The 20,170-nt window shown below is 41.4% G+C and overlaps 1 protein-coding gene across 1 annotated transcript; it reads right to left on the bottom strand.

Annotated features, from left to right (window-relative positions):
- Positions 1–2,892: 2,892 nt before the first annotated feature.
- On the bottom strand, positions 2,893–13,076 carry LOC109433112 (UV radiation resistance-associated gene protein). Its single transcript, XM_019709505.3, has 6 exons — positions 12,783–13,076; positions 4,472–5,860; positions 3,825–3,976; positions 3,683–3,757; positions 3,292–3,600; positions 2,893–3,227 (listed from the first exon to the last, which is right to left on the bottom strand). Exons 1-6 carry the CDS (start codon positions 12,783–12,785, stop codon positions 3,092–3,094), a joined length of 2,064 nt encoding a protein of 687 aa, XP_019565050.3. The 5' UTR covers positions 12,786–13,076; the 3' UTR covers positions 2,893–3,091.
- Positions 13,077–20,170: the final 7,094 nt, after the last annotated feature.

The raw sequence follows: 20,170 nt of genomic DNA, 5'->3' as shown, positions 1-20,170 counted from the left end.
AGCACTTGTAATATTAGTGACCATGAAAATACAAGTTGTTTTGGTTCATTTACCTGTCAAAATTCATCCGACAGTTCACTATTAATTTGAAATGGCAGTTGATATTAGTTTATATTCTGCATTTTCCGCGTAACATCCGGAAATAACTTCATTTATTCCGAAGTTTTGCATTCTTTACACGATAGATCAATGTGCTGCTTGGATAATTTTCGGCTGTGCTGTTTGGATAATTTTCGGCCGCTCTGACGAAACATTTTTTTACAAAGTATGACACTGGAAGTACCTAGATTTTTAGTAAAATGTCCCAAAGATTTAATAGTACTGGTTGAAAAACAATGTATAAAGATTTAGCAACATGTATTATGCTTCTTGTTAAAATCCGAAGTGATCTGGAATGCAAAAATGGAGCTTTTACCTACGTTTATATGTCGCAACTCGATTCGAGTTAGTGTACGTATATTGTAGCTCTTGATTAGCTTAATGATGTGCAATACAAGCAATTAATTCAAATTTATTTCGCATCTGCAACTTTACCTGTGCTTATGCAGTGACCATAATATATAACTTTACCAAGAACCTCCAATCAAAGATGGGTATTGTAGAAACTTTGGAGAACTTGAGAGACTCAGCGGAAATTATATTTTGGATACAAAGTGTACATCAACGCAATTTTCTCTTCTTCTTCTCTTATTCTTCTCTGTGGCTCTACGCCCCCATTGGGACTTGGCCTGCCTCGCTTCAACTTAGTGTTCTTAGAGCACTTCCACAGTTATTAATTGAAGGTCTTTCTTTGCCTGCCATTGCATGAATTTGTATATTGTGAGGCAAGGACAATGATACACTATGCCCAGGGAGTTGAGAAAATCTTCCCGACCGGAACGGGAATCGACCCGCCGTCTCCGGATTGGGGATCCATAGCCTTAACCACTGTAGGCTAACTGGAGACCCCAATTTTCTTTTCAATGAGTTTCGAATACATACTGCCAAATTTAATCGTCGAAAACTGGAATTAAGGTTGACATGTTAGAAATAATATCTTTTGAGTTCATCAAAATGGTAAATCGATATATTCAAAACTAAATATGACTTCTGCAATACTTTAAATCTAACTTGTAAATTATTTTACAAGACCTTTGAGACTTGTAAGCAAAAGTACAAGTCATAGCTAATATTTTATGCTTGTAGTTTGTTTATGCAACATACACTTGTAAATTCTACTAATAATATTAGTCCAACCGACTTGTAGTATTGGACTTGTAACTTGTACTTGTAGTATTTTTATGCAACAGAAAATTATAAGTTATAAGCTACAAGACTAATATTATTAGTAAAATTTTCATTATGCTACAGGCCCCTGGACAGGGTAGAAGAGTGAAAGAAGTACAAAAGGCAACCAGTTCAATAAAGTAGGATAGAATACATTTAGGCGCTGTAAAGTGGAAGTGCAATTGGAATCGCTCACGTAGTACCCTAGTGCACTAGGACATGGACAAAAGAGCTGTAAATTAGGTTAAGTGATTAAGAATTAAAAAAATCACTATTAAAAGACCTAATTGATTGCGATACGCTGTAAGGTACAAAAACGAACATGTGGGACGTAAACAAACTAAATATTCTACTGGGAATGGGAAGCTATACGCACACGCCCTTCAACAAACATCATTCCCAGGAACCTGTTGATGGACGGACGTAAAGTGATTGAAAGGTGGAAGCAGCACTTCAATGACTACCTGAATGACGTGGAGAATGTAGGCACGGAAGGGGGAGGAGACCAAGGCAACATCGGGGGAAACAACTATGTACAGCTTCCGCTCGATAACTGGGCTTTGACGACAGTTCAGTTAGCGGGCATCGCTCGATAACTGGACTGAGCTCCCGGTGCTGGAGGCTATTGTTATATTTTGTTTTGTTTACTGATTTGTAAAATGTGAGGTTAAAATTTGTTCATTTTTGACAGACAACTGCTTTTTTCCTGGACTTTGGTCCAGTTATCGAGCGCCCAATTAAAAAGCAGTCCAGTTAAACAGCAATCAGTTATCGAGCGGATGCTGTACATCATTTTTTTTTGTACAGGTCACATTTTTGCTGTAACTTAGTCAATTTTGAACCGATTCTCATGAAAGTTTGTACACTTGCACTGCCGTGTGCAGCATAGTTGTCCCATGTTCTATGGGAATCCGTATTAACATGGGTCAATTATGCTGCACACGGCAGTGCAGGCATGAGTAGTAAAATCAAGTCAATTGGATCAAAATTGACTGAGTAACAGCATAAATCCGACCCGTACAAAAAAATGGGTGTGGTTATTCCGCCGACGAAGTTATTCCTCCGTTACTGCCTTGGTCTCCCCCTTTCGTGCATACATTTTCCACGCCGAGACAATCACGGGAACTTTCTCACGAGCGAGCGTGAGGTGGTTGGGGGTAGCGGTCGATCTTACGGTGTTTCTAGAAGTGATTCTTGCTATTTTAAAATTCGTCAATATTTGCCTTATCTCAAGTGCGATGTTGGACAAATAAATGTAAAATGTATGTAACAACAACGATTGCCTTACTAACATTCCTTTACTCCTCGAAAACCGTAAGAACGTGAGTGGCGCCGTTATTGACCTTACTAAAAATGTGAGGTCTTGAACTGTGCACATTTAGAATAAGCTAGAACCAGGCCTCATTCATTGGTTTATTGCATAGTTCAGATTGCTCAAGCCAATCAAGGAGTTCGAATTACAAATTGTGCGATCATCTACGCTCACTCATACTCATTACATTTTTCACCTGTCGCAGGATCAAATTAAAACCACGGATCCCTTTACGGATCGGATTATTTAACCGTTTGTGTTTTCAGTAAGACCAAGAAAAAAAAAATGTCATCTCAAATAGACATAAAATCAAATTATTTATACTTTTTGAACTACTTATATTCAACTGTCCCGCTATAACTAACACATTTACATATTTAACCGAGAATTTCGAATGCAAAATTTTCAATAAATAAGTCCAATAAATAAATTCGCCAACAGTTGTTTACGTGATACACAGAAATTGAATTCACAATTGTCAAACTACATTTTCTTTAAGGCCGGGCAGCCGATTTAAATATTTTTCTTCTTCTCGAAACCGGTCACTTGCAGCTGTCCCTGTGCTAAAATGGGGTCCGAAGCGAATTTACCGTTCCTTTTTTCGTCCTCTCTACTTGAATCGCTATACGTATCAACCGAACGGGATATTCTGTAATATTAATAAAGAAAACTTGTGAAAACACCAGAATAAAAAAAATAAAAATCATACTCACCTAGTACTAGATTTGGTTTCTTTCAAATCGGTGACCGAAAGCTGATTGAAAGCATCCGGTACGTCCAAGTTCACCGAAGATGAGCCGGATATGTTCGTTGGGACAGCCTGGAAGGGTTCCTCGATGCTGCGGCCCAAAACGTTAATCGACGGAACATTGAGAATGTCGTACAGGTTTGCCAACGTTGCACGGGGATCTCCACGGCTCAGGCACAGATAGTACTTCAACTGTGAAATGTTCTGATTGAGGAGGAACACCGCGTAGAGCAGAGCGTTAGTCGGAGGGCCCGACCGACTGTACAGTGGGAACCTGTGATAGGAATGAACAAAAACCGACTTGAATCAGTTTTCCGTTATCAGTTACGGAATTTGAATAGGTATATGAAACGTACTCTCGATCAGCCGTTGGTAGAACTTTGATGCAGTCGACCATTTTCGATCGTGATCCTTCGTATTTTATAGGATTCCTGCAACAACAACAATAACAGGTATAATCAGGAAAAGGTTATTGACCAGATGAACCATACTACATACCGTAGTGGAATATTCAATATTGAAGAACACATCATCACAGCATGTGCAACATAGCCCAAAGCAACGCTCAGTGCCAGCGCCGGAGTTGCGTCCGTATACGACTCAGCATTAGGCAGAGCAATGTCGTTAACTGTACAAGTTCCATTATTGTTCTGTAATAAGACAGTGTTATGCAAATTTGTTTTAAGTAGGATGAAAATGGGAGCCACATGGCTAATAGGGGAACCAATACCCTACATACTGCTTATCTATTTTTTGACAGACAACTGCTTTTAACTGAACTTTGGTCCAGTTATCGAGAACCCGGTCAAGGTTCAACCCTAGTCGACGCCGTCAGTATTTCTGAGGCAAAAATATCTGGTCACGCCTTCCCTCGTATAGGGATTGATCGGTTATAGGGACGTATAGGGATCATTGATGGGTTCAATATGTGGTGTCAGGTGTGTGTGTTTGTCTTCCTGAACGTCCGTGTTTAGGCTTAGTATCGGAAATAGGCGGAAGTTAAACTACAGCTGATGCCGAACGGTGTCGGCTGGCCACAAATAAGAAGAAGAGCTCCCAGTTAAGAAGCAATCCAGTCAAAGAGTAGTCAGTTATTGAGTGGGAGCTGTAATGAAAACATGTTGCTTGTGAACTTATGCACGTACCTTAGTTATACAGTAGATTTCGTTGAGGCCTCTCAATAGCCTATGTCGAGCAATCAGCACCTTTTCCCGTAACTCCTGATAGCACTCTTTTTCGTTGGCATACGCTAGTTTCTGTTGATATAGAACCTCTTTTTCTTTGCCATAGTTCCGATAGCTTTCCATCAGTGTCGATTCCGTTTCGATATTAGCATCGATCATTTGGTTCAGCTTCTGCTGCAGCTGTCGTATGCTGCCCCTAAGGCGTTCCTTCTCCTGGGCCAATATCCGGCACCGGAATCGGGCTCGCTCGATCTGTCTTCGGAGCTCTTGCGCTTTTAGTAGTATTTCCGGTTTGATAGGCTCTTTTTCTTGGTAGAGCAAGCGGCTCAGCTGTTTGCCCATGCCACTCCGGTTTTGCTGGGAACTGAGGGAGGAGCGGTAAACCAACTGCTTGTCAGAAAATAGTTCCAAGTTAAGACAGTACGCAGATTTCATGCAGATCCGGTCGGTTAATTCTTTTGCGCTTTCGCTCTCGTATCGTATCCGGCGTTGACGCTCTTGCACTGCGAGAAGCCGCTGTATGTTATAGCTAGGTCTGACTTCCGCTTTGAAGAATTCCATGAAAAGATATCGAATTTTCAGGTTTGTTTCGACCTCCGTTGGAGTCGGGCTAACCGTGGTTCGAACTATGAAAAGCGACTGTTCGTCTGGAGAGCTGGAGCGCAACTGTTGTCCCAAGGATAAGGTTGAGGATAAGCCACCTCCAATTTTGGATATTTTGCATTCCACGTTTAACGCACTACTAGGAGAATACCAACTAGGGGAACTACTGCTATTATCACAGAGCGGATCATTGTTGACGGCCGGTAGTAAGCCTAACTGGGTGCCATCACTGTTGGCCGTTGGTGTTTTCGCCGGAGCCACCGAAGCGGACCGGTTCTCTTCCTCGCCGTCCAGAATGTACTCGGCCGATGTAAAATAACCACCGTGCATTTGAAAAACTAGGGTGTTTTCTTTGAGTCGCTTCTCGCTTCGCCTTGCCAACGGAACCAGGCCAGAAAAGTACACGCCCCAAAGGAACAACAGTTTATCTTCATTCTCTAAACAGGCTCCTGCCTCGTCCTGGCTTCTAGTGTTATGCTGCCACACACGGACACAAACGCAACGCAACGAGGATTTCACCGTCATTGGACAGTTTATCTCCGGCCATATGATGTTACTATGGATGTCCAGTTTTTCGCTGGTGTAGAACGGAGCGGACATTGTCGTCGTATGTAGGGTGAAATACACCGTGCATTTCGGGCGGTCGCATACGATGTTGTGCCCGGAAATTTGTATCAAACTACGTAGGCGAAGTTGCTGAGTAGACAGAGGACTCCAATCGCGACATCTGGGTCGGTCGAACATTTTCTGGAACGTAAAGAAAGCATAGATATTAGATCTGTTACAGGTTCTATTTGTTATGGAGATTTGATTGATCTGATCTCTTTGGTAAAATTTCTACAGAATTTGAATGAAATCCTTGAATTCCTGGGACGATTCGTGGCGAATTATTGATAACGTAGCAACACGGAATGTATTATCCCTAGTCCAGCACAACTTGCCAATGAGGGAATGAAGCAAGCTGTATGAAGCTTGAGATCCTAGCACTGAGCGAGCGTTGTTCGTTGGCCGAACTTTAAAGAACACAGATCATAAAGAAAAATTATGATGTAATCTGGAATAGGAGGCAAAAACACTCGTCGTCACCGTGGAGTTGATTTCCTGAGCGCTAACGTGCACACTGCACTTATTAAGTGGGCACCTATCAATGAGAGGATAATTATGGCCAGATTCAGAATACGGGTTTTAAACCTTACCATGATCTAATGATACGCTTCAACCGATGCAGCCGAAATACAATACAAAGAGAATTTTTTTACAGCCAACCGAATACTGTCTTTTAAAAGATCCCAAACGGTGACAGCATGATCCTCATCGGCGATGGTTGGTTTCGACAACTCGGGCTATAAGCAAAGCATGTCTTGGGACACCATAGTCTCGAAGCAATAAGCGAGAGCGGAGAGCTGTTAGCAGAGTATATGGCAACAACGATATGATGATCGAAGGATTACTCTTTTCCAATGAACCATCAACCACATATGCATTAGCTGAAAATGGAGACCCAGCAGCAGCTATATGGCTTCTGAGGCGTGAAGAAGGCGTGGCAATATTCTTTATCCCAACATGTAACAGATAATAACATGATCTCGATTTTTTTGTTGATGCTAAATTTGATGAGTACTTTTCAACTCGTGAATAATCAACTATTATGAACTCAGAATCAAAACTATTCGTTGGTGGTTATTCAACAGTGATGCAATGTAAAGTAATCTTTGAAAATCGCATTGCAAGGCTTGACTATCTCTGAAAGGGCGGTGAACGATATTTTAAAGCATTCTTTGCAATTTTGACTCTTTAAGCCACTTTCATCTTTTTAACCCTGAGGCTACAAAGACAAAAACCTGAATTACCATTTTCAATCCAGCTTTTTACGCTTTGATAAGGGATGATTCAATTTTTACAATTCTTGCCGACAGCCCTTGCAGCATCAGAGGTCATAAGAGGAGCCAAAAATTTCAGTTCAACGCCACTAGAATGTCAAAAATTTTCACTGTTGATGTTTTTAAGTTTTTCCTTCAGCGTTTTAGTTTAAATTTAACATTTTCTCCAATTTTAGGTACATGATAGCCGCCATTATATGTAATGACGAAACAAAAGGAATGGAAAATGAAGAGGACGTCGAAAAACCGAATGATTTTGTACCAATGGTCACAACTTTGTCATCCGCAACCTCAACTTGCTCATCAACAAACACATTCTGTACACTTGGCTCTGGCTTGGTAACCTTTTGGAATTCTTGATAGATTTTTTTATTCCTGGTATCGTTCTCCCTATCCTTCCAAATCAGTATTCCACATGAGATGCCAGTACAATATAGTTATTTGTAGTGACGTCCTACAACATTGGAACGACTTTTTCTCTAGTTCAAATTACATAAATGAGATTTAGGTTGTTAAAAATTAAAATTCTCTAACATAGCCACTCTGTCCGAGTGACGAATTTGAAATAAGATTTCCAAAATAATTGTGTATCTCATATATTAACGTTTCCCTAATAAATAAATAATCACCCTTTCCCGCATGTTCGTTTTTCCAGAAGGTAATCGGCCAATGCATTTAATCTATTCTGGATTTTCCACTACTGTGCACCCGATAGTAAATAAAAGAACGAACGAGTTTCGCGCTCCAAGATTTGTGAATAACTACAACGCTTTTTTAGTCGTTTAATGAAAAGAATGTTAAATCTGCCGTCATGTGGGTAGATGATGTTGTGGCCATTGGAACAACATCATTTGGTTCTCCGACGTCAACTCATAATTTCTTTATCTACATATCATGTTCAATTTAATTTGGTATTGCCTATGTAATGGTAACTACAATCATGAACCTAAAACTGAAAAAAATGCTTTTATTCAAATCGTACAAAAAATACTCAAGGAAAAACTTGCAAACAACAACGGTAAAGATTTTTGACATTTCGGAAAAGTTGACGTGAAATTTTCGCTTGTATTTTTGGCTACTCTGATGACCTCTGATGCTGCAAGGGCTGTCGGCAAGAATTGTCAAAATTGAATCACCCCTCATCATAGCGTAAAAAGCTGGATAAAATTAATAGGTTAACAAATATGTTTAAAATATTATTATGTTTTTCTTCTTTCCATGGAAAAGCATTACCGCTACTACCGCTATTAAATAGATAACAGCTAATAATTATCGTAAAACGGGTAATCATTGATCAGTGGGGTCATTTCATGTATGTTCCAACAAACATTTTTCATTGAATCAGTTTCTGCTCACGAATAGTATTTTGTAATTTATTATTGTTTAGCTAAATGACATGAAGTTCATGGAAATTCAGTTTCATAATCATATAAGCAAACCGATTTTTCCTTAATTGTGTTTCGTAACGTAGGGCCCATAGCCGAGGCGGTAAACGCACGGGTATTCAGCATGACCATGCTGAGGGCGACGGGTTCGATTCCCGGTCGGTCCAGGATCTTTTCGTAAAGGAAATTTCCTTGACTTCCTTGGGCATAGAGTATCTTCGTACCTGCCACACGATATACGCATGCAAAATGGTCATTGGCAGAGGAAGCTCTCAGTTAATAACTGTGGAAGTGCTCATAGAACACTAAGCTGAGAAGCAGGCTTTGTCCCAGTGAGGACGTTACGCCAAGAAGAGGAGAGGAGAGGAACGTAATGCAATACATTCTCAAACATTTATGCGTGGAATGAATACTAGATGCAATATAAGGATGGAAATCATTAGGGGTACTCATTAAACAGATTAAAATGCTGCGTAAGCCATGATTTTTTGCTTATTTGAAATGTTTCATGATTTTGCGAATGAAATAATCAAAGATTGCCTTGGTGATCGTGACGTTTAATCAGATTAATCAGTTTACGCTGTTAAGTGTATCTCCCTATTGTTTTAATTCAATATGATATCCACGAGTTGATCTTCGCAAACGAAACTTTTAAGAAAGTGCTCTTTTCAATAAAAATATACGATTTTAGGCTTTCAATTCTTGAGGCTTAGTTCATTGCTTACCTTAAGGCGTTATTCGCGGTTTGGACAATCAGAGACCCCGAATCTATAAAAATATATAAAAATGAGTTTGAAGTCCCTTTGAGGCAACAAAACTCACGAATGGCTGAACCGATCGGGATGACTCTTGCAGGGTTTGATTCGTATTCATGGCGGCTGTGTTTATATGTAAAAAAAGTTACGAAAATCAACTTTAAAGAAGAGCAATTGTAAAATTACTGGAATTGTTATGAGCGGGGAAGAAATTTAAAACGATCACAATGAAACCAATCTAGAGTGCGGTGCCAAAATGACTCCCCAGCAGTTGTCAAACAATCACAATCAAAATGGCAGTACAACGTCTGCCGGGGCAGCTAGTATAGTATATTTTCAACACAAACGATTATTGATCACTGTTTAAAATTAGATTAAAAGCCTTTTAAAACATGTTTAAAAGTTTCCCAATACTTTTTCAAGTAGCTTAGCATATCCTCAGTGGACCAGTACTTATTTTAAACATATAAGGACCGATTTCGTCACCCTGGCTTAAGGCGAAACTGGAAGCATTTCCTCATTTTTTTGGTTTTTGATTTTTTATTAAATAACGAAGCAATATTTTCAAAATCGGTTTTCGTGCACATGTAGAGTATGGATCAAGGTATCTTCTGAATTTTTTTGAGGTGGAAAATGTTTTCCATTTTCGCAGAAACCATTTTTTGTGAAATTTTGTTCAAAAATGGTTCCTGCAAAAACGAAAAACATTTTCCACTACAAAAAAAAATCAGAAGATACCTTGATCCATACTCTACATGTGCACGAAAACCGATTTTGAAAATATTGCTTCGTTATTTAATAAAAAATCAAAAACCAAAAAGTGAGGAAATGCTTCCAGTTTCGCCTTAAGCGTTAAACCAAGTTTAACTATATGGGTAAGCCTGGCTTACCCGCTAAACCGACGTGAAGAAATCGGCCCTAAAAGATGTAACGTTTCCTTCACAACCGGACATTCCAAGTTTGCATTGGAAATCACCGTTAATCGCCATGAACGGAGTTTTCATCGGGTCTGTGTCATTTGGAATAAAGTCATTTGGCATAAGGCCGTTTAGCATAAGGTCACTTGGCATAAAGACATTTGGCATAACGGTCATTTGGAATAATGGACACTTGGCATAACAAAGAAGGGTGCATTTCGATTATGCCAAATGTCCATTATGCCAAATGACTGTTATGCCAAATGTCTTTATGCCAAGTGACCTTATGCCAAACGACCTTATGCCAAATGACTTTATGCCAAATATCCCGCTCCCGTTTTCATCAGCCTTCCGAAGGAGATTTACATATTTCTATATGCAGACGATATAGTACTAGTGGTAGTCGGATCCACGGAAAAAGCTATAAGACGGAAACTCCAAGCATCAGTGAACGCCGTCTCTAAATGGGTAAAGGAAGCCGGATTTGAGATATCAGCCGAAAAAAGTTCTATAACACATATATGTCCCCTCCGCCATCGTCCCATCCGTACTACAATAGTAGCTAACGGACAACATATACCATTGAAACAACGTACTCGAATACTCGGTGTCCATCTGGATCGCCGCCTATCCTTCCAAGAACATTTCAAAGAGGTCAAACAGAACTGCCAAACTCGTCTAAACCTTTTGCGCACCCTTTCCAAGAGACACCAGGGTAGTAATCGCGATGTTCGTCTACGTGTAGCGAGTGCAATAATTGATAGTAGATTACTCTATGGCATTGAACTAACCTGTACATCAACCGATGCAATGACCGCTTCACTCGCTCCTGTGTACCATCAGTCGATCCGAATAAGCTCCGGTCTACTACCCTCTACACCCTCCTACTCCGCTTGTGCTGAAAGTGGTAAACTACCTTTTGGGCATCTCGTTACAGAGGCTGTCTGCAAAAGAGCAATCAGTTTCTTGGAAATGACAACAGCTAGCAACGACAGAGTCCTTCTTCTCGATGAGGCGAATCGACTCCTACAGAGACACACCAACGAAGTGCTCCCCCCGGTGGCCGAGGTTCATTGGAACGGAGCCAGAAGTTGGGATTCACAGCGTATCAATCTCGAGACATCTATACAAAGCAGATTTCGGGCGGGAGATAACTTTCCTACTCTTACCAGAACCGTAACAGGATTACTTCGCACCAAATACCACAACTATACGCATCGATACACAGATGGTTCAAAGGACCAGAATCGCGTCGGCATCGGCGTTACTGGTCCTGACATCAACCGCTCTCACCGCCTTCAAGATCCCTGCTCAGTTTTCTCTGCAGAGGCTGCAGCGGTCCTCATCGCCTCTACTACTCCGTCTCCAAAGCCAATTCTCGTCCTGACGGACTCAGCCAGCGTTATTGCAGCCTATATCGTCCGACGTAGCACGACACCCATGGATTCAAGCTATCCAGTTGCAAGCTCAGCCCGATACAGTATTCACATGGATCCCTGGCCACTGCGGAATCCGCGGCAATGAAAAGGCTGACGAATTGGCAGCTAATGGAAGAACTGGAACTTTCTTTACAAACGATGTACCTGGGCGGGATTTGAAACATTGGGTCACCACGATGCTGAGAAATTCCTGGTCAATCGAATGGCTCAACTCGAGAGATCTCTTCTTACGAAAACTAAAAAATAGTACGACTCGCTGGGACGATCCTGAAACTCATCGGGAGCAGAAAATTCTTTCGAGGCTACGTACAGGCCACACAAAAGTATCCCATAATATGGCCAGTACAGGGGCTTTCCGCAAAATTTGTTCCGTTTGCAATGTACCCTACTCTGTGGAACATTTTATCATCAACTGTCCCCAACATGAACCAGCACGCGTTGCGCACTGTATCCCGGATAGCATACTATGTGCTCTAAATAATGACGCAAACAACATTGCACGATTGATGAACTATCTGAAAGATATTGACCTATACCGAAACATTTTAACGACAACTCGCTGAAGACTAGACCACGCACCCGGACAACGAAAAGGATCAACGGAATAACACACAACCAAAATTGAAGGTGAAGACTCTGGCAAACGCATCCGGACTATCCAATGGAAACATCCCCGTTTATAATACGTCTACTCGATTTTCTGCCTAGGAGGGCTAGTGTAATGCCCTCTCTTGATACAGAGATGAACCAGCCGCCGGCTGAAAATCTTTTTTAAAAAGACTTTTTAATAAAGATAAATAATAATAATAATAATATTTATTATATGCCGTTTCGCGTGACGTTATTGATGGACGTACCTTCAATATATGCTCGATAAACAAACATTGTGCAAACAATGAAAGCCTGAGTCTCGCTGCCTCAGCATTTTAAACCTGCGCTAGCTGTGCCAGACATCTCTGGTAGTTTATAAACATTGTATGCACTCATTATCGGATGAGCACATAATGCAGAAAAAGGAGAAGATAAAAATTAATTTCGCGCTGCCAGAGAGAATCAGCTCGCTCCAATTCGGTGAAGCCATCCAATGCAAATGATAGGCGTATTTTAATAGAAAGTGATAACGCAAAAAAGCATATTGTTCGATTGCACGGATTGCGATAATTAGATTATTGGAAAATTCAGGGTAACAAAAAGCTGGTACAAATGGTACGCAGTCTTGGAAGTTTTGGTATTATTTTGCACTGCAAACAACATTGTTATTGCTGAGCCTATTGCTTCTACAGCCCTACTTACCATTGTTTGTCCCCAATGCGAAAAATTACCTCATATTTTTGATGAAGTATGGAATTGTTATCAGCCCTTGCTTGTCGATTCGAATCAGCTCACGTTTTCTACTACCACCGTATGCATAATATTTTCGCTTCGCAACTAAGACCTTCCAGCAAAGGTTGCACCGTAAACTTAGTAGTAAAACTGACAAAACAAACAGGACTTTGTAAACTTTTGGGAATTTTGGTGCAAATTTTCTTTTGTTTGGTTTCTGAAAGCGATCGACTGTGAAATGCAACGTTATCTGTCATGTTTACTGTCATCGCTGCAAAGAGTGTGGAACATAAGTGGGTTCCGATCGTTTTACCTCTTTATTTTACCGCTTAACGAGCAGAAGACAGGCCAAACATTTTAATAGGTCCTATTTGCATTTGAGAGGCTCTCTTTGTTCACTTTTCTTTTGATTATTGCAATAATGGTACACTTTTCAACTACTTTTGTAGTGCAAATCAAAAGACGATTGTTTTGACCATCGTTCAATGCAAGGAGACAATCATAGTACAAATAAACAGCTGAGATATTAACGAAAGAGAGGGAAACCAAAGAGAGCCTCTCTTTTGCAGATAGGAACTTTTTAGACATGTTTGGCCTGACGAGTCTGTTCATATCAGAACTTGTATCAGAATCCCACAAAAGACTGAAACCAAATCGCTTGCCTGGTCATTCACGCAAGTTTACTATTTTTCATATTCGAATCATTACAAAAACATTGATTTTATGAATGAATTTTGACAGGAGGTAGCGTTCAATAACCCGTGAAAATCAATATCATCATCAACATTGTTGTCACTTCGTAAAATAGCTCATTGTATGAATTTCTACTGGCCTGCTTACTCTAACGGAAAATTTTACGTTTGAGCGGTGCCGACACCACTCAAACGTCAAATTTCGTGTAAGAGTAGCCAGCTGAAATTCGTGCAGTAATCCATTGTCCATGATGACGTCACACGCCAACAAACAGCAAGATGTGAAACGGTATACCGTTATATTGTCTACTCGATTGTCTATCCGGTTGGAATCAAGATAGTCATTCCACACACTGAAATAAATTTTGTTGTGGAAACTACCGATTCCATAGTAAAATTACTAACCGTACCTATGATTCTCAACCGACAACAAAATCTGTTAAGGTAACTGAAATATGCTTGAAATTACAATGCATTGTAGCAAATTCAACTGAAAGCATAGTCGCCTCAACAACAAAACATTGTTAATTTTTCCTGGACAAGCATTTTACAACACAGTATGGTTAAAAATACAATGCTCAGTTGTTAAATTAAGATTATTTTTGGTAATGTTAACTGCACTGCTAGTTAAGTTGACAGTATTTTAGTGGAATTAACTGGAAATTCCTGTCGGTTGAGAATCATAGGTACGGTTAGTAATTTTACTATGAAATCGGTAGTTTCCACAACAAAATTTATTTCAGTGCAGACAAACAGACGTAACACTCTTCAAAACGACTTGGCACATGCATTTAACGATCAATTCAAATTTCATTTGATTTGCGCGATCCATCCACCAGATGCGCAAGTGTTCGATCGCTTTGACGTTTGCCAGTGTACACGTTGCTGAATGATGCAAACGAAAATTACAGGCGCTTTGTTTAGTAGTGTGCGTGTTAGATAAACGTCAAATCAAAATCCATCATGGCCGCAGTGTCGCGCGCGGTTCTACCAACAGGTGGCAGTGTGCTCATGAAAAAGACACCGAGCAAAAGTTTTTGATGAATTTCCTTTAAGAGTTACGTCTGTTTGTCTGTGGTCATTCAATCAAAAATTGCCATTTCTTGGTTCACAAGTGTCGCAACTGTTTCGCATCTAGTGCGCTGTGTTGCTGACAACAACGGGAAGGATGCGCATGTGGATGCGCACTACTTTTTGTTGGCGGGAGCGATGTTTTCCACCCGCCGCCACTGTGTCATCCATCATCGATGATCTCACAATTGTGAGCGCGAGACAGATGAGTGCTTAATCATTAACCCGTTTTTTTATACCCCTACACTCAGTATTAAACACAACACGTTCAAGTAAAGTACCCCGGTAGTTCTCGGTCGTATATCCGATTCCGAAGTTTCCCCGTCTTCCCGGTCTCAACCCTGGTCCGCCGCATAGCTAAACCCGTCGGAAGTTCCAACAGGTTATGGGCACCAGTGACGCGAGTGTGATAAATGTCCTCCGCGGGTCGGTAGCTATGGACACTTTGGTGTAAGTCGGAAGAGTTAGCTGTCTGGAAAGCTGAAGCAAAGCATTAGGCTGTGTGAAATTCGTTCGGCGTTTTGATTCGAGTGTTGTTCCCTGTTCCGAGAGTGAACGGAAGAGTTGGCTGACTAAAAGCTGAAAAAGATGGACAAAAGTTGACTTTCTGTTCGGTACATGTGTGAGACTTTGTCGGTGATTGTGTTTGTATCCTGAACGTAGTGAGAAGTGTTTCGTCAGTTGGTTCCTCACTGCCGGTTCGAAGTGAGTCGTGAGTTGGACTGTTGTTTACAAACAGTGTGTCTGAAACTTGTTTGTGACGGTAAAGAAAAACAGAAAATGACGGAGAAAATTTTGATTCCACTGTTGACAAACAGTAATTATTCGACGTGGAGGATCAGAATGCAGGCGTTGCTGATGCGCGAAGATTTCTGGTTTGTAATTGAGGATCCACAACCAGACCCGATTACCTCTAACTGGAAGAGAGGGAACCAGAAGGCGCTGGCGACGATTGCCGAAAGGACGAAGATTTGACCATCGAGCTGGTGAAGCAAAAATTGATTGACGAGTGGCAACGACGATCGGAACAGTCGGAGAATTCCAATGAATCAGACGAGAGGGCGATGAAGGCACAGAGTAAGCGACAGGAGGAGAAGGTATGCTATTATTGCAGGAAGCCGGGCCACTTCAAAAGGAACTGCCGGCTGTTCAAGGTGAACAAGAAGAAGATGATCGTGCCGTTCGAGCCAAGCAGGTTGCGGAGGCGGCGAACCCGATTTGCTTCACAGTTGGAAGTCGTCAGTGTAAAGGTCGTTGGTTTGTGGACAGCGGATGCTCGAACCATATGACGAGTGACAGAAGCTTCTTCGACAAACTGGACGAAACTGCTACAGTGGACGTGATACTGGCTGACGGTTCGAAGTCAAAATCAGCAGGTATTGGAGAAGGTTCAGTGAAGTGTTTCAGCAGCGATGGAAGAGCGCACAAGATTCTAATCAAGGATGTAATGTATGTACCCAATCTGTGCAGTGGATTACCATAGATTTAACTTCAAGATATTAAGGTCAGGAACAAATACAGTTCAATTTGTGACGCCATTCGCTCCCCCAGTAATTTCGCCTGCTCTGCATTTCGCTTGAAGCGGCGCGTTAAATATTCAATTCGCCGCCCTTTTTCACTTTTCTATCAAAGCAAACTTATTCTAAAATTTTCGTTAGCAAGGTAGGAGATTTGCTTGTTTGTTTATCCGGTTTATCCCAAAACTGAAAAATGGAGCATCATAAATCTCTATTCTACCCAGCAGCGTGCACCGTTTATAATGCTGAATCTGTTGGTAGCGCTAAACAGATTCTTGGGCCTCTGAGCGAAACAATCACAACCTTTTTCGACTCCGTGGTGGATCTAGTAAAAAATTCGGACTTCCATTATTTCGTATTTTATTCGATTGGTCATATGCTTGTTTACATGGGAGGCAGCGGGCACTTTAGAGTCTTCGGGTATGCAGCTGGACAGCTGTCGGGCACTGATTGCCCAAATGGACTAGCAGCAAATAATAAGGGATGACCATTGTTCCCAGATCTTGACTGGTACCGAGAGAGATGTGATATGAACGACCCTCGAAATTCATGTGACAGAAGAGCTGGCCGCCTACGCGGCAAACTCCCTGCGGTGTAGCTCGAAGAGAAAAACTGTTCTCGTATAACTGCCAGGCTAGACTTCCAGCGGTACCATTGAACCCTAATTTTCGCGTATGCCAACATTTTCAGTGAAGTTTACTTGGAGCAGTTCTTGAAATTAAAAAAAAAATAGCAATAAAACCTTCAAGGAAGTCATCAGTAAATCCATAGAATTAGCTTAAAAGACACTGAGATCGTCTTCAGTCGGCGGTGAAACAAACTGAACGAAAATTTACGAACGAAAGGAAAAAAAAATATTCTCGCAAAAAGTTTCATCGCCCGGAGCGGGAATCGAATCCTCAACCATGGTGTGATTAGAAGCTTGGTGACCATAACCGCACGGCTACGAAGTACCACACTTGTTGTGTATGACATTTTGCATAATCAAAGGAAAACATGATTAACAGTTAAAAGCGTCAAAAGCGCCGCCTCCTAAGGTGCATTCAAAAATTACGTACTAGGGGATTGGGGTCGCTGAAATATGACGAAACTGGAGTCATGGGCGAATTGTGAGTTGCATATTGATTGTTGGGATTACTCTCTGTTCGGAAGTTAACCCAGAAAGGATATAGAGTGCAGTTCCAAACTTCAAGGTGTGACGTAATCGATCCAACGGGAAAGGTGGTGGCCATTGGCGAGGTCCGTGAGAACCTATATGAGCTGAAATCAGAAGAGATGACGAAGGCGAGTTTCAGTTCTGGACGTCAACGTGATTGTCAGCTAGTTTTTCGGAAACAATCTTGCAAGGCCGCTTTTGCGCCGTCGGATCCTACCGTAAAGAGTGTCGGTAAAGTTTTCAACAAGTACAATCGGGAGCAGTCGTTCGGTCATTACGGGCAGTTCATTCAGGAGGAGCTGCAAAACGACGTGTAGGTCGACAAGCAACAGCTGACGAAGCGGAACGAGCTGGATTCTACCATGAACTTGAAGAAGCTGTGCTGGCACGAGTGCCGGTGCGTTCGAAATTAGAAGTACGTATGTTAGGATACCATACGTTCGAGGAAGAAGACCACAGTGTCTGCTAGCGGTTAAACATCGAGGAGGAGTGTTGGCGGGAGCGATGTTTTCCACCCGCCGCCACTGTGTCATCCATCATCGATGATCTCACAATTGTGAGCGCGAGACAGATGAGTGCTTAATCATTAACCCGTTTTTTTATACCCCTACACTCAGTATTAAACACAACACGTTCAAGTAAAGTACCCCGGTAGTTCTCGGTCGTATATCCGATTCCGAAGTTTCCCCGTCTTCCCGGTCTCAACCCTGGTCCGCCGCATAGCTAAACCCGTCGGAAGTTCCAACACTTTTGACATGATTCAAAAACGTCGCGAATTGGGTCGCGTCGGGACTTAATTGTGCGACGTCCGGTTTGGTGGCGGCTCGACAATAACTGCGGGCCGCGGAGTCATAGTCGCATTTTTTCCCGCAGTCAAGTTCGCAGATTGTGAACAATCCTCGGTACCCATTACGTAATTTATGTTTAGTCTTTTCCTGTCAGATTGGTGTAACACTCTAGATGTAATTTACACAAAAGGTAATTTACACCGGAAAAATACACGGTAATGACTATTACCCGTTGCAAGAAAATAGAGAGCGAAAAAGGTGCAAAATCGCTAATAGACCTCCGCTGGTAAGTTTAATCGTTATGGTGTCTTCTACAATAAGTGCGCGAATTGGCCAAGGAATACTGCGCCGAAAACACCGAAATGATTTTTCTTACAGGCGGAGATGTATGGGCGCTTGCGCGTACAAATTTTCGCGCAACGTATAATATTATTGGGTACCGGACTGGACCAAGGGGCCAGACACTATTAATGTATTTAGTATACTAAGTAATATATTAGTATACTAACGGTATTTTATAAAAAAAATATCGAAGTAGGTATGTTAATGGGTTTTCAATATTTTGACATGTCATTTGATCAGTTACGATGAATAGAAGTGGGAGGTGGTAAATAGATAAGTTGTAAAACTTGCTACGTCTGTCGTTTGGTATCATGATAGTGATGAAACCTATGGTGAGGGCGTGAATGATAAACGTAATCCTGCTTGGTCTGATAAGTTTACTTCAGCTGGTACTGGCGACGTGGTTTCAGTATTAATAAATAAATTTATATGTAATATGTAGTGTATACAAGCGGTCGCCAATTTGAAGTGCGTCCTTTCTGTGAACGGGTTTACACAATGCGGTCAAATACATATTTGTAAATCACTCGTCTTGGGATACTATATGAGGAAATTATGTTCTGAAATCGACACCAATTGATCTCAACAACAAAAAGAAAAAAAAATCAGCAATGAAAAGGTCTGTTAACAACGAGCGATTTGAAATTATTTCTTGATCATCGTTAAGTTTAACAATTTGGTTAAAGGACATTTACAGCTGCCATATATCTCGTAGAGGTCATGATCCAGATTTGACTAATAATCAATTCGAATTCGGATGTTTCTCGTGGCCGTGCTGTTACCTTGCCCAATCATCCTTAGCGGTCCTTGCGTGCTGTTCCGAGAATCCCAAATATATTTTCAGATCTATAAAAGCAAAATTTATCATTAATTACTTCTTTTCATTTGGATGAAATTGACGACGAAAAAATCAACTGATGTTTCCACACTTGTCAATATTGATTGATGGTCGACCTTGTGATCGAAGGTTACTGTGATTTCTACAAAAATATTATTGTCGCGCTTATCTTAGATTCTCAGCAAGCTGCGTTCGAAACGCGCAGCCTCAGATCGCGCCAGACCGCGCACGTATGATTTGTACACGGTGTGCACCTTGGCTAAAACTGTTTTGCAGCCGCCGGGTGGAGCTGTCAGCCGCCGTGTACAAATCAAACGGGCGCAATCTTATGGCGGCTGACTCAGATCAGCAGGATCTGAGTGATTAAGCTAGGATGCACAATAGCATACAATAATATATTAATCACCGAATAATACGTGTCTAACCCCTTGGACTGGACACACAATATTTAAGGGCTGTCCATTAATTACGTAAGGGTTTATGGGGGGAGGAGGGGGGTTTAAGAAATCTTACGCACCATACAACATTTTTTGGGTCCTCATACAAAAAATCTTACCAGGGGGGGAGGGGGGTGTCAAAAAATCGCTAAAATCCCCTTACGTAATTAATTAACAGCCCCTAATGGTTTTCTTTGGTACATTGAGGTCTTGAAATTAGTCTATGGTGGAAGCAAGAGAAAAAATGTCGCTAGTTTGGGAAGATTCAAAAATTACGTCCATCGTTTTTCGGGATTTCCTGACCCCCCTCCCCCCTCTGTCACGCAATTTCCCTATACCCAATACACGTACTATCACACTTTACTAGCCCCCCCTCCCCTCCCCCAAATGTTGGACGTTATTTTTGAACGTTCCGTTTCCCCGAGAGTATCCCTGATATTCAGAAAAAATATGATAAAACGTGCTTAACAATCCTTTCGGGCTATCATATCAAACTTGCTTCTTGTTATTGTCTATC

This window comes from Aedes albopictus, chromosome 2, assembly GCF_035046485.1.
Source record: "Aedes albopictus strain Foshan chromosome 2, AalbF5, whole genome shotgun sequence".
NCBI classification, from domain to species: domain Eukaryota; kingdom Metazoa; phylum Arthropoda; class Insecta; order Diptera; family Culicidae; genus Aedes; species Aedes albopictus.
Note: the sequence above shows the minus strand (reverse complement) of the source record. Positions and strands in the feature narration are given on the sequence as shown.

Coding starts and splice junctions, on each gene's coding strand:
- LOC109433112 (XM_019709505.3), bottom strand. Junction 3,977..4,471: donor AAATCTACTGTATAACTAAG/GTACGTGCATAA, acceptor GTCTTATTACAG/AACAATAATGGAACTTGTAC. Junction 3,228..3,291: donor GAAACCAAATCTAGTACTAG/GTGAGTATGATT, acceptor TTAATATTACAG/AATATCCCGTTCGGTTGATA.